Genomic DNA, 14,253 nt, shown 5'->3' with positions numbered 1-14,253 from the left:
GTACGTAGAAAATGGAACATAACATTAACTAATTGTAAAATAAGTTTTGTCCCTAACCTAAGAAAAGTTGGTAATCTTGACTTTTTTTTAGTATGAAGGTCGTGTTTTTGATAAACTTTGTTCTATAAGAAGGCGATAGAATTTAACTACATTGTCTGAAAAAAACAACACAGTATACTATATAAAGATATTCTAAATCCGTATTTTCTAGTTTTTTGCTTTCCAATTTTTTGTCTAACAAAATTGGTGTAAAATGAAAGATAATATTAATTAATAAAACAAAGTTTTACTACCGAGTATTTATAATAAAATCAACTCTTACTTCCTTTTATCTAAAAATACGTTCCATTTTATTATGTGACCATGATATATAACTTGAGTATTCAGTGACTTTATACAATTTTACTGAATTGAGGGAAACATCTTCTCCTAAAAATTGCTGTGAAGAAGTCTTAAAAAAGTAACATTGATTTAAATTTTGAAACATGCTTTAAAATATATATATTTATGTTTTTGCTCGAGAAAATAACAATTTAGTCATAATAATAAAATCTCAATTGAGTTTTGTATGTGGCATTGAGTGTCTAAAGAGATTACACTGTTTATAGTTCTCCTTATAGTATATATCATGCATATTTTTGATATAAGAAATAACAATGTATTCAAATTACCCTAATAAGTCTTAATCATACTAACAAAACTTCCATAGTTGTAAGATTGCACAAAAATCATGCGTCTAGTAAACAATAATGTATCACAATAATTATATTTTCAAACCGGCTCAGATATCAAACTTGGTCTCTGAAAGATTAAAGATTTTTTAACAGTTGGAGGAGGGACTATATTACATCTATTTTAATAGAAGACAATTTTAAATACTACTTATATTTATGAAAACAATTTTGTATTGGCTCATAAATTTAAGGCTTGCTTCATTTGCTAGATCGTTTACAATGTTGGATCGAATATAGAATAGTAACCAAAACCTTATATCTGGATTCTGTCTATGAGAAGACTATTGAAGAAGGAATTTAATTTTTTTATATAGCAACAAGGAAAAGTGCCATGTATTTTTTATTTGAATTTGTGCACATAACAAATATCTGGGATCCCTTAGGGTGTTTTTCATTTGAATTTGAAAATATTATGACATATTAAAGATTGTAGATATTTTTATAGTGGTCCTCATCATAAAACAGTCTATTTTATCACCACAAAAGTTCAGAGTATCTTATACCAGTTTAGATCTATTAGAACGCCATTACTTGATATTTATGTATAAATTATTGATAGATGCAAGTACGAAAAATCTTGGTAGATTTAAGTTTTTATTTACTAAGCAATTTTCAAACATTTTAATCCGATAATTTTTTTACGACATTATAATATGGGTTTTACATTTTTTTAAAAAGGCCATAAAACAAGTTTTGTTAAAGAAAAAAAGTTAAATTTTTGGTTCAAAATAATTATACCCATTTAAAATTTTGTTTAACACATATATAATATTTTAAACTTTGGTAACATAATCTGTACCAATGATACACATAATTTCGTGGCGTTGAATTAATGGAATTCTAATCCTGGGGCATCCTGTATTTTTAGAATAATGCATAATTAATAATTAATTCACTATTAATATATAATATTATGTTCTATTAAATAACCAATGCAGGCCTTTTAGTAGACGTAAGTATCTAGACATAATAAAATGATCTTATAGGATTTTAGTATATTTGCAACATACATGTACATATTTAAAAAATATGTAAATATTTTTCATGCATATATTCATTTTTGTAGTTAGCTATTTCTGTTATTGACAACAAAATTTGACAAAGAGTTAACGTTTTTTTAATAGCTACATATACTTTAAAAAATACATTTATGTATATAATAAATATGTACAAAAAAATAACGTTTAAAAGATAATGCTTTTCTTCTCTTCATCAATCATTTTGAGGAAATGAAGGATGCTATCATAATTTCAAATTTGTTCAAAAAGCTTCTTTTTTACACTATTTGTTTTACTAGATGTGAAGAAAAATGTTTGCCTTTTAACACAAAAGCAAGCTTAAATGTGCTTTCTTAAATTTGGGCCTATATTATAATTGTATTCTTCAACAAACAATCGTCAATTACTATAAACAAATTATTCTTATCAACTGTTTGAATACGCTGCAAATGGCACATAAAGTAGCCACAGTTCATGGACACAACAACATAAACATAAATTGAATGTTTTTTGAAGGGTTGCGGCCAATAAATTCTCTCATATCAAATAAAGGCTTTAAATAGGAGGAGGTGTTAATTTATGATACTCTCTGTTTTCTTCATGAACACATTAAACCATAACTATTCCCTCAATACATTGTTGTTCTCTCCTCAAGAATAACAGAAGAATAATAACAGCTTAGGGAAAAAATTAGAATTGAGGAACCGGGTGGTTCTTTTCCTTGTTACTAACGCTTTAAAGACACATCCACTTTTTAAAATTTAAAAAAAAGTACTTCCCCTTTTTTTTAATATTAGTTAAACTAAGTGCCTCCGAGATTAAATTCCTATTATACAGTGTGCTGCTCCCTGTGTACTATTTATTCTCCATTTTTTTTTAACTACGCAACGAAGTTGAACGGAGGTTATGTTTGTTTGGCACCAGGATCAAGACAAAAGTTACAGATCAGTTTAGATCCAACTTGGTACAAATATTAAATATGATCACAATATGAGGCCATTAAATTTTATAGGGCAAGATCAAAGGTCAAGGTAACACAAAACGTAAAAAATGCATAGTCGACTATAACTTATAAAAAAAATTAAGACCCTCAGCTCAATTTTATTTCAAGGGGATGTATTGTATTCTATCGAGTGCCCAATCAATTTTTTTTGTGTATTGTATATGATATACAACAGGGATCCCTATATTTAGCGAACCCAGTGACTGTTTTTCATACAATAAGACATGGATACCTACATTTAAATAAACTTTGTTTTATTAATAACGATAAGACAAGTGCTTTTGTAAGGATTCGAACTATTACGAGAAGTTAACTCTGTATTTATATATACATATTTCTATTGTTCTTTTCTACGAAATAAAACAAGGCAGACATATGTAAGCCTTAGAAAACCTGTCCTTCTTTTTTCCGTTTATAATTCTGTTTATGTTTATAATTCGTTCCTCACATACCATCTGTAAAAGTTATTCTTTTACATTAATTTAATATCCTACTTCAAACAAATCTAAAACACATATAAAGTAATGTATTATACATATACAGTTACAATATCATAACAAATTTCTGTGTGGTTTTGTTTATATGGTGCTTAATTCAAAAGTGTATGATAACATATATTCCCTTGGTATTTTATTCCCGTGTAGGAAATACATTTCTTGACTTATTTCACTACATTATATTCCAATTACTTTTTAAGTTACCTTGAGTTACATGTATAATGGATATCCTTATTTCAGAGACACTAACTAAGAAGTTAAATTAATATAAGGAATGCAACATAATTTATTCCTAATTCCAAAAGGCAATTAAACCATTTTTATTAATCAAAAAAGTTTTTATTTGTTTGATAATGATTGTAAACAATTAAATTTTTGTTTTATGCAGCTTATAAAAATCATACCAGATATGTGACGGCCCCCATTATCCATATCGATAAAATTGTTCGAATGAGTCTTTTTTTTTTTTTGCAAACACTGATCATGTATCAATTTGTTATTCATATACATATATAACAACTCAAATACCCATAATTATATATCTCATAAATACTAAATGCATTCGTAAATGCACATATAGTTGTTAATTAAGATGAGTGATGATGTTAGAAAATAAGGTTTTTAAATCACGTTTAAACTGTAACATGTACAGTCTGTTTATACAGGTTGCAATTTGTACAAAGCAAACTTGCAAAAAAATGCTCTGCAATACGTGTTAATTATTAAAAATTATGAAAAATGTATCTAATAGCATTTTTTTAATTCAAAGTTCTCTTTTCTTCCAAATGAAAAAAACTGACAAAAAACATTTATAAAATTGAACTGGAGTCTATTAAAAAAAAAAAACTTAATATATTTTCCAATTGCTTTTTTCAATTTTTAAGAAGCTCCATTTGATAGTCAGAAACACTTTCATATAGATAATTTCTCTAGAAGTCAAGACAAATCTACCAGTTAAAAGGTTATTATTTCTTCTTTTATTTTGTAAAAAAATAATATCTATATATTTTAAGCTTTCTCGATATTAATTTCTTGATTAAGTTTTCCCCATTGCCAACGAAAATTTGCTAAAATCTATACATACAAAGCAAGGTTTGTCAGTCTGTCTATTTTTTCTGTGTATGAAATAAAGTAGTCAAATTGTAAAGGATCCATTTGATATTTTTTTTTCAAAGTGTTGCATTCTTGTTGCCTAAAAATCACCTTCAGAGGCCTCAAATTTCCTCTTAACCTTATCCTAATCTTACAAACAAACGTTTCACTGAGTCCCAGAGTTCGAGCAATTGTAATGCTGTCACTCCCGGTGCAGATTCCAAAGAAGGCTCCATCCTCTAAATATTTGGGACCACAAATATGTCAATTGATTCCATTTTTCCCCTAACCCGAGTAGATTTGAACAAGCTATGTAACAAATAAAAGTCCGCTGCCTAAGTGTACGAGTTTGCCCAAGAAAGTGCGCAACGTGGCGGCATAGATATAGCTTGTACACCCTGTATAGGGCTTTTATTTGATTCAAAAAAGCCTAATTAGTATGTTGTTCATTTGTTAAGTCTCGATTTCTTAGCCTTTTGATTCCTTCTCCATTTCACCTTTTTTTAAATATTCTAAATAAACGAATACTATTTTTAGTAATGGGAATTTTTTCATCTTGTATATATAATACATATTACATAGTTCATCAAATAAACATTCAAGTACTAATATTAATACTGTTTACTTGATCAAAAGCATGTATATATGTCTGCTATTAGAGAATAAAGATCAAATTATGTACAAACATTATTCAAGAGGTTAAGAATACGTGTATCTGTTGTAAAATGTTTATTTCAAGATCGAGGAGTTAAGACTAAAAAAAACAACTTTAGTATTTTATAGATTATGTAAGTTACTGCTATTGATTAGAAGATACTATATAACAGCTGTTGTGGCTCCCCCACAACTTTTACCTTCGTCATAAATAAAATATAAAAGCCGTCCTATAGAAGAATCTTTGCTATATGATGCCATCAAATGTATCAGCTGTGACGTAACCATCAAACAATCTTTATACATTTTTATAAGAATGATAAATACTTTAATTGTACATTTATACAGAATAATACCAAAATATTATCGTGCATAACAAGATCCCGTATTTGTATCTAAACTAAGTCAATTGTAAATTGACGAGCAACATTGCTCAGTGGATAAAAAAATTAAATATATATTTATTTATATTGTCTTCAACTCAATGTGCGTAAGTTCGATTCACTGTGGCTACTTAAAAAGGAATTACAAACTATGTATAGAGTGTTTTGCCAGCTCTTATTTATTATTTAGTCCAGCCTTAGGGTCAGGCCTTTGAGTCCTTGGGGACAGTCCGTAAGACTATCGATCCTTCGGACTCTCAGTACTAGAACTGATTTAAAAAAAAGAAATAAAGTGGAGTGACGTCATCAAGGTCCGAACTTTATAAGTTTTAGGACTGATATGGAGGAGTAAACTGAACGGATATGCAGTCTTCAGTCATAATTAAGGAGAACCGACACAACATTATTCAAAGACAATTCCTAGATGAGATGAAGCAATTGTAATACTATTATGTTTATTTATACTTAATCATTGCAACTCCTCTATCTGACCAATTGAAAAGAACATAAAAACCAATTGACGTAGCTACTGATAAAACGGTCAATATCAACTTAAGTACCATAACTTAGAGAATGGTACTAAAAGCAAATCCTGTCACTGTCATCGGTTCTTAAAAAAGATTCCAAATTTTAAAGAACCCTTTTCAAGGTATAAATGTCAGTATTATTATTGTATGCTAAAAATACCAAAAGATTTGAGGGATAAAGGACTCCAATCAGTAAATTAGTCGAATAGGTTAGCTGTTGACATTTTTAAACAAAGTTTTAGTACGCATATAGTAGTAGGTACATATAGATAACTACTACGGGATTCGTCCTAGTGGGACCATCATCGTACAGTATTAGCTATTGTGACAGCAGATAGACCAAGGCTATTACTATAAAATGAGTATCAGCTCATCTTTGTATATAAAAATTTAAAACTTGATTATTCAAAATCTTTAAATATTGATAATAATACATAACTCTATGGATTTATATATAAATAAAGCAAAGTTTGTCTGGATATTTGCTTTATAGTCATTTTGTACGACTATAGAAATAACATTATAGCAACAAATGTATGTGCAAATTCAAAATTTGCATAATTTCACAGATTTTAATTCCATGTCTAAAATAATACAAAAATGAATTTTAAAATGTACTTATTATGAATATAAATTTTGACAAACAAAGAAAAATAATGTAATTATATAACATACATTGTGAAAGCAAAGTTCTAATTCTAGTTCAGACTTCTAATAACTCTGAACAGAGCTAGATATTTCTACAAATAAATGATATTTTGAATAAATACAGAATATTTCTTTTATATTATTTTGATATTGTTTCCTTCTAAAAGGTTAATTAAAAAGTGGTAGAAAATTCTGCTATAAGTATTATTTTAGAATTTGTCTTATTTTATAATATTGTTAGAAATAAGTATTGAAAATTCATCACTCTAAATAAGACATATATTGTGAGTTCTACGTAGTTTTACAGACAAATGTGCTTCCATAATTAGGACAAGTGTTTGTTTACAACACTAATTTGAAAATTAAGAAGTGAGTTCAATATTTATAAAGTAATGTAAACACATTACTAAATATAAGCAGTGATGGATCGTGTATAGTAGAACGGTAAAACTGCAGCAACCTATGCGGCCCCTCATCTTCAAGTAATGTCTCAAGGTTAAAGACAATATCTATATCATGATCTGCAGTGTCATGTAAGACCTAGCTGGATCTGGTAGCAAGACGGGGCAGCAAAAGATCACTCATGTACTTTCTTGATTCTGAGAATGAGATGTACTTCCCTCTTAACTTGGCAAAATTGAACCCTTTTGACTATTTTCTCAAAGGCAATGTTAGACGGGTTTCCAATCAAAGTCCCCAAAGGACCACAAGATCCCTGCAAGCATGAAGAAGAAGGGCATTCCGGGTTTTATGCAGTGGGTTTGTGAAGAACACAGTGGAACGTTTTTCAGGACTTTGTGAACGAGTGGCCTGAGTTAACAATTTTCTTTTTTAATTTAATGTCAAATTTATGTTATAATGTTTATTTTTGATAAAATTTCAATATTATATAATCGGTTAAGATATAAAGTAACAGCAGCGGGTTTTTTTCTCGGTTTGTGAACGTTTAGATGAATCACTCTTTAATAATAGATTAATGAAGAGTTATAATGTATATGCATGGATGAAAAGTAAATTTGTCTCAAAAAAAGTAATTGAGCTCAAAGATTAAATTCATATGGTTGTACAACTGCAAAAATGTCCTAAGATCGAAATATGCTGAGCCAATGAATAATAAATATAATATTAAAGACTGTTGAGATATTATTGGCTGAACTAAATAGAGCTTGATCTCTTTATTCTTAATATGACCTAGTTTTTTTTTCATAATCCTCAGACAAAGAACATAATACTTTTAGTTTGATTGACTTTTTTTAGAATCAAACCTTTTTTAAGCGCTTCGTATTCAAGATAAGGATACATCAAGTAAATATTTCATCGGTTAATAAGTCCCGGGCCTAACTAGCATATGGCGCCACTAACAAAATATTTTTGTGAATTACGAACATTCACAAGGTTACTGTCAAAATTTCTTGACGTTTGATATATTATTTATCGAGTTACAGTTGTTTAAGTAACGCTACTTTTGTGATTGTTAAACACGATGGACTCAAAGCAATTTTGTGTTTTGATTTATCACTGCTTTTTGATGCGGAAAAACACAGTTCAAGCCCATGCTTGGCTTGAAAAATGTTATCCAGACTCTGCTCCAGCGAAAAAACCCATCAAACGATGGTTTACCGATTTCAGACGGGGTCGTACGGACACCGATGTTGATGAACGCCTTAGTCGGCCAAATGAGGTGGTTATACCTGAAAACATTGAAACCCCTGAAAATGATCATGGGCAATCACAAAGGGAAGTTGCAAGGGATGGCTGACACTCTGAAGTTATCAAAAGGTAGTATTTTTGCAGCCTTTTATACCCAAATATTCGTGTATTATTTGGGTATAAAAAGCTGTTCTTCAAATGGGTGCTGCGTTTACTCACATCAGAGCAAAAGCAACAACGAGCAGATGATTCAATGAGCTGTTTGGAGATGTTCATGCGAAATAAGAAGGAGTTTTTGCATTGGTACATCACAATGGATGAAACATGGATTCAGCACTTCACTCCAGAATCAAAACGGCAGTCTGCTGAGTGGTGTGCAGACGGAGAAAGCCGTCCAAAGACTCAAACATCGGCTGGGAAGGTCATGACCCCTGTATTTTGGGACGAGGATGGAATTTTATCCATTGAAATCTTGGAACATGGAAAAACAATCAAGAACGACTATTTTATCGGTTTGTTGGATAGTTTGAAGGCCAAAATTACCCAGAAAAACCTCATTTGAAAAAGAAAAAGTTGTTCTTTCACCATGACACTATGCACCGTGTCACAAGTCAATAGAAATACCAACAAAATTGGTCGAATTAGATTTCGAATTGCTTTTGGACCCACTTTATTCTCCAGATCGGGCTTCCAGTGACTACTGGCTCTTTGTAGAACTCAAAATGATGGTCTGTGGAAAGAGATTTGGCTCAGATGAGGAAGTGGATGTCGAAACTGAAGCATATTTTGAAGATCTCGAAATTCTAAAAGTTCTAAAAGGAGATTATATCGATGAATAAAAATGAATTTTGGCAAAAAAATGTTGTTTTCCTATCTATACCTGGGACTTATTGAGCGATGTATTATGTACATATTTCAAATCCTAATACTATAGGATTTCAGAATCATTTTCAAAATGGCTTTATAAAGTTTATAACTTTAACTATAGTTACTTGATGTTAAAAATTTAGAGGTTCTGAAGAAAAACACCAATTTTTAACCATAAATAAAGATAACTTGAGTTCAAAGTATGATAAAGACATTTTGACAAGGATTCTTGTTTTGAAAATTCAAACAATGGCAAAGAGCGGAATAGTGATCTCAAAACATTTACAAGTATAACAATTTGAAAAGTTTGAGAGAGGAAGTTTTGATTTACAAAGATTTTAATTACGTCATTTTAATTTATTATTAATGGAAAGTATTGTAAAAGATGGGCAATGCTTAGTTTAGTTTTTAATATCACAATCCTTTTCCACTTATTATTAGTAATATTTTTTTTTTAAATATTAGTATTAAACTACATCTTGAATTATAACAGTTCTGACATTGATTGATGAACCATTCTTTAAAATAATGATAAACTATATACCAAAACTGTGTCATGCTCAAAAATGATAATACACGTCGTAGAAACCCACTTTTAATCCTTTCTTTATCTGATATATTTTCAATCATTTATAGTTATGATAAGACCTCATCTCTTTTATAAAAAAAGGTAAAAATACTGTTAATATATTTTTACACTTTTTTTTATAATAGGAGAGACAGGGGATAGTTGCAACACTTATTGTTATTGGCTCAATTTCTTCAAACTGGTGTTACTTAGACGTACATCCTACATATGTCTGATATTGTTCGAATTTATTTAAAAATAATAACAGTCAGTAGTTTTTACAAAAATTTCATTTGAACACGACTCGTCAAATGTTTCAACTGCCCCTATAGACAGGCACAGTTCCAACATTTATAAAAATCGGACTTGATTATTGTTTTCCTCATACAGTTCCTTGTAGTATTTAATAAAGCCTCATGACAGCTAAGTTTTCCTCCTCCTAAATATTTTTTATTGACAAGGTTTCTATGTGAATTTGTACTTTCTTTTTTCTTTACATATCGACTAGTGATGGGACAACTAATCGAAATCGGAGAATCGGGTGTTTTTTCTGGAATCTGAATAGGGATCGTCAATGGAAAATAATAATTAAATTGCAATCCCGATTTTTTATTTTATTAATCATTACTGGTATTTAGTTTTTTAAAATTAAGGAATTTTTGCTAGTCATTAGAATTTTTCATTTTTGTAATTTTTTTTCTTCAAAAATGATTGTACACCGGACAAAAATTCATACATACATACAGATAAACTTTGCTTTATTAATATAGATCAATAAAAATTAACAATGATAAGGAGTTAGACACGACCTTTAAGCTTATTTACCGGAATTTATGAGCTGATGAAACTTGTTTGGACTAGATAGGATTATGTTAACAAAGAATTACTCATAATTTTACCTATTATATAGTAATAGCAAGGAGTTTATCATTATTTTTGCTGTAACTATTATCATTTAAATGATTGATTTAATTGCAATTTTATCAAAATTCAATAACCACTCAGTGAGAAAAAAGGACATGGACAGAAATTTTTCCGATGTCGATCTTCGATTCTACTCTGATTCAATAAAAACTTCACTTAATCAGAAACACATCATCGGCGTTAATTTACATATTTCATAAGTACATGCTATAGTGGTAACTTTTTACTTAGATGTTCTCTTCTCAATATTAAAGAAATAATAATAGCAATTTAAAAAAAAATACTGTTCAGGTTTCAATATACAAAAATATTACACACATTAAACGCATAAGTTTTGTTTGTCTGACCAGATATATATTAAGTTTCAAAAATTTAGTACCACCGAAAATCATGATATGTATTGGATTGACAGTGAGCACGCATGGTTGTTTGACCTAATTTAATAAATTAAGATTCTCGCTCAGGGGGCAAACGGATCAGAGGGATCAAAAAACTTGTTGGTTAAAGCTTTTAACATAATTTTTCCCCACAACTGCTGAAAATCATATAGAAAAAGACCACTAAGATTGTGTCTCTTATTGAAATAAAATCCCCAAGTCATCAAGATCGTCTGGAATATGTAAGATGATTACGGAGTTATGATAAGTACAAAAAGAACGGATATAAAGTTGGGAATTTGGGTCTTCATATGGAAAATGCGCGTCCTCATACCACAAGACTATAAATGTAATTTCTTACCTCCAATTTAATGGAAATATTGTCCAATCTTCCTTATTCTCCGGACTTTTTTCCTTCCGACTTATTTATGTTCCTTGAAGTAAAATAGATTCTTGCTGGAACTTCATTTGTATTCGTAGAAGAATTCAAAACAGCCTAAGAGGGGTAACTCAATCTGAGTTTAAAAATAGACTTTGAAAAGGGGATGGATCCGAGGTTTGCAAAATTTTATTGAACTCTATGGGGAATTCGTAGAGAAATATTAATAAAAAATTGGATTTTGCTTTTGATACGCCTCATAGTTTGAGCAATAGAATAAAGATTTAACCACTTCACATAATCAAATCATGTCAATACAACACTTATTCAATTGCTTTTGAATTTATCAAATAATGATTTATTCATTCCTTAGGGAAGTTAGTCCATTAAGAAAAAAATAGTGAAACTTTTATTATTATTATTTTATTTTGTTGACTTTGTTTGTTTGTTTTGACTTTCATTTCCTTTTTACATACTTTGTTAAGGCAGTTTTTATGTGTAATTAAACAAAGTAAAAGGGAAAGACTGCCTTTGTTTACTATTTCAAGATAATTAATAAATGTGGTTTTTTTTTTTATTCTTTTAGCATCGTGATACACAAGAAACACTAACCGTTTTGGATAGACTTGATCTTGATTGTGAAATTCCAAGTGCAGAAGAAACTGCGAAAAAATTTGGGTTTGAAGATGACTTTTACTCAGGAGAGCTCTCTTGGTGGCAAAGAACAAAACCTAAGATTTGGTCAGTATTTGATGAACCGTATTCGTCCTCAACAGCTAAAGTTAGTATACATAATATATAAACATATTAAATCATAGTTCAATAAAATTTAATACTGTATTGTTGAGTTATTATTCAACTACAGAGTGTCAGATAATTATTTACCTATTATGAAAATAACTTAAACTAAACATTGATCATGTCAATTTTAAAACTTTTATCACATCTTAAGATTAAACCAATTGTAATTTATTTTAATACAATTTCAATTCATTTTGATCACTGAGAAAGTAATAGGGATCATTGAATAAAATAAACATTCCAACATCGCGTGGAAAATGTTGTCCTGCAGCAAAACGGTGCTCACACTCACAATGCCAATGTGGCCCAGCTCATTCTTGATGATAACATGTCTTTTTGCAACAAGAGTATATGTCCACCATTTTTGCATAATGTAAAAACATTAGAGTACTGTTTTTGGGCACACGCTCAAAACAAGGCCTTCCACACGACTACAATGACAATGTCCTGAGAGTCTCCTTCAATTTAATGTGGGAAAAATGACGAGGCCATGATGGGAGGTCTTACATTATCTTCAAAATCCATTTGAGGTCTTTTTAGAAACTGAGGATGGCTGCATAAAGCTCTAAATTATAGCTAAAAAACTTTCTGAAGTATTAGAAATATACAGTTTGATTATTGAAAACTTTGTTTTGTGATTATATTTCAATCAAGGTTTTAATTACCCTGAGGAAATATTTATCTAACATTAATTATATTGATTATATTTTATTTCATAAAACATATGTAACGAACAAAATAGAGTGTGCCCAAATGAAATTACTCTTCAACAAAAATTATTCAGCTTGTATTTGAGATATTTTTTGATTTAATATATTCTAGGCCACAATTTTTAGGGTTATTTTTTATGAAAATACTCCTATAAACCATCATTCAAACTTTGCTGATCATATTGGTTAATGCTGAATTGTGACCTAGAGAATGTATTAAAATAAGAAAAAACAAGGAATTATTTATTATTTTAATATTCCTCAAGTTCTTTTTATAAAGTAAAAAGAGACAGAAATATCCATCAAAGTTTATCAATCAATTAGTGAACACAAATGACTTATTATATTGTCAAAAGTTCAATTTTTATTTTTAAACCTCCGTGACTCCCCTTCAAATCATAAGTTGAATACTTTTATATTTTAGCAATACAATACTTTATATTTCCTTCGTAGTTGTAGCATGTCATGTATTTTATAAGCAGGACTCGACAGCCAGATTATCCCTGGGAGAGTAAAAACTAGTGGGTTAGAGTAGAGGGATCTGTTTTTACCCTGTTTGACTACGTAATGTGGAACCTTCAACCATTTGTTAGCTATGAAGTAGTATTGAAATAAATATAATTGTAGCTTTGGGCATGGGATTTATTTTAAAAAAAAAGTGCTTACCTGAACGACAACTTTTTTGAAACATGTATAATAATTATCATAATAATAGTTCAATTTTTATTGTACTTTATATTAAGTATAAATTATGTTTCATAGAAAATATATTACTTTCTTTTTGTACTCTCAAAACTTACCTTATTTAAAAAGCAGGGTACGAGTCTAAAAATAAAACAATATTTTTAATATTCTAAGATTGTAATTTTTTTAAAAGAATAGTAAAAAATAAGACATTACTAACTGTGTTGGCTAGTGAATAACTTTAACGACCATTTAGTCCTTCTTAAAGCATCTTTGAAAAAATTGAATTTTTTTTAGCATAATATGATACTTGTAAATTTATATTATTTAGAAGAAAGAATATTACTATTTCTTTGTTATTTAAATCAAACAAGATATGTTTTATTAAGTAAAATATCTCCTGCTCTACTTTCATTTCCATCATTCATATCGATTGGGTTAGCTGAATAATAGGACAAAACATTGTTTGAAGCCTCGATAATTAATTTAAAAAAAAATTTAATCACTCTGAAACGAATGGAAATTAGAGTAAAAATAGGATAACATAAGATAAAGGATGTAGTAAAATATTTTCCTTATTTTATGTGTGGCAATTAGGCTCTAGAGATAGTCGCAGATTGTGCGTGGTTGCATTTTAGAAGCAAGATTGTAAAGTTTTCTTTGAAATACAGTCAGTTCCTATTATGCGTTAGACTAATGAAGAGCATGAGTTTACTGTCGAAAATAAATATTGCCCAAAAACGCTTTGATGGAATAT

General features: G+C 29.3%; 1 protein-coding gene across 9 annotated transcripts in view; it reads left to right on the top strand.

Annotated features, from left to right (window-relative positions):
* The window catches only part of LOC121115038 (Shaker cognate w), a 146,942-nt gene that overhangs the window by 88,050 nt on the left and 44,639 nt on the right, over window positions 1–14,253 (top strand). For all 9 annotated transcript variants that reach the window (XR_011779417.1, XR_011779416.1, XR_011779415.1 and 6 more), the window contains one exon: window positions 11,888–12,082. Coding sequence is in view for 4 of the 9 variants with exons in the window: in XM_071887381.1 (XP_071743482.1) it covers window positions 11,888–12,082 (195 nt within the window). In the remaining 5 variants the exon portion in view is untranslated. The remainder of the gene's footprint in view (window positions 1–11,887; window positions 12,083–14,253) is intronic.

The sequence above is a fragment of the Lepeophtheirus salmonis genome, chromosome 3 (assembly GCF_016086655.4).
Source record: "Lepeophtheirus salmonis chromosome 3, UVic_Lsal_1.4, whole genome shotgun sequence".
In the NCBI taxonomy this organism is placed as follows: domain Eukaryota; kingdom Metazoa; phylum Arthropoda; class Copepoda; order Siphonostomatoida; family Caligidae; genus Lepeophtheirus; species Lepeophtheirus salmonis.
This window is presented reverse-complemented; position numbering and strand designations above follow the sequence as displayed.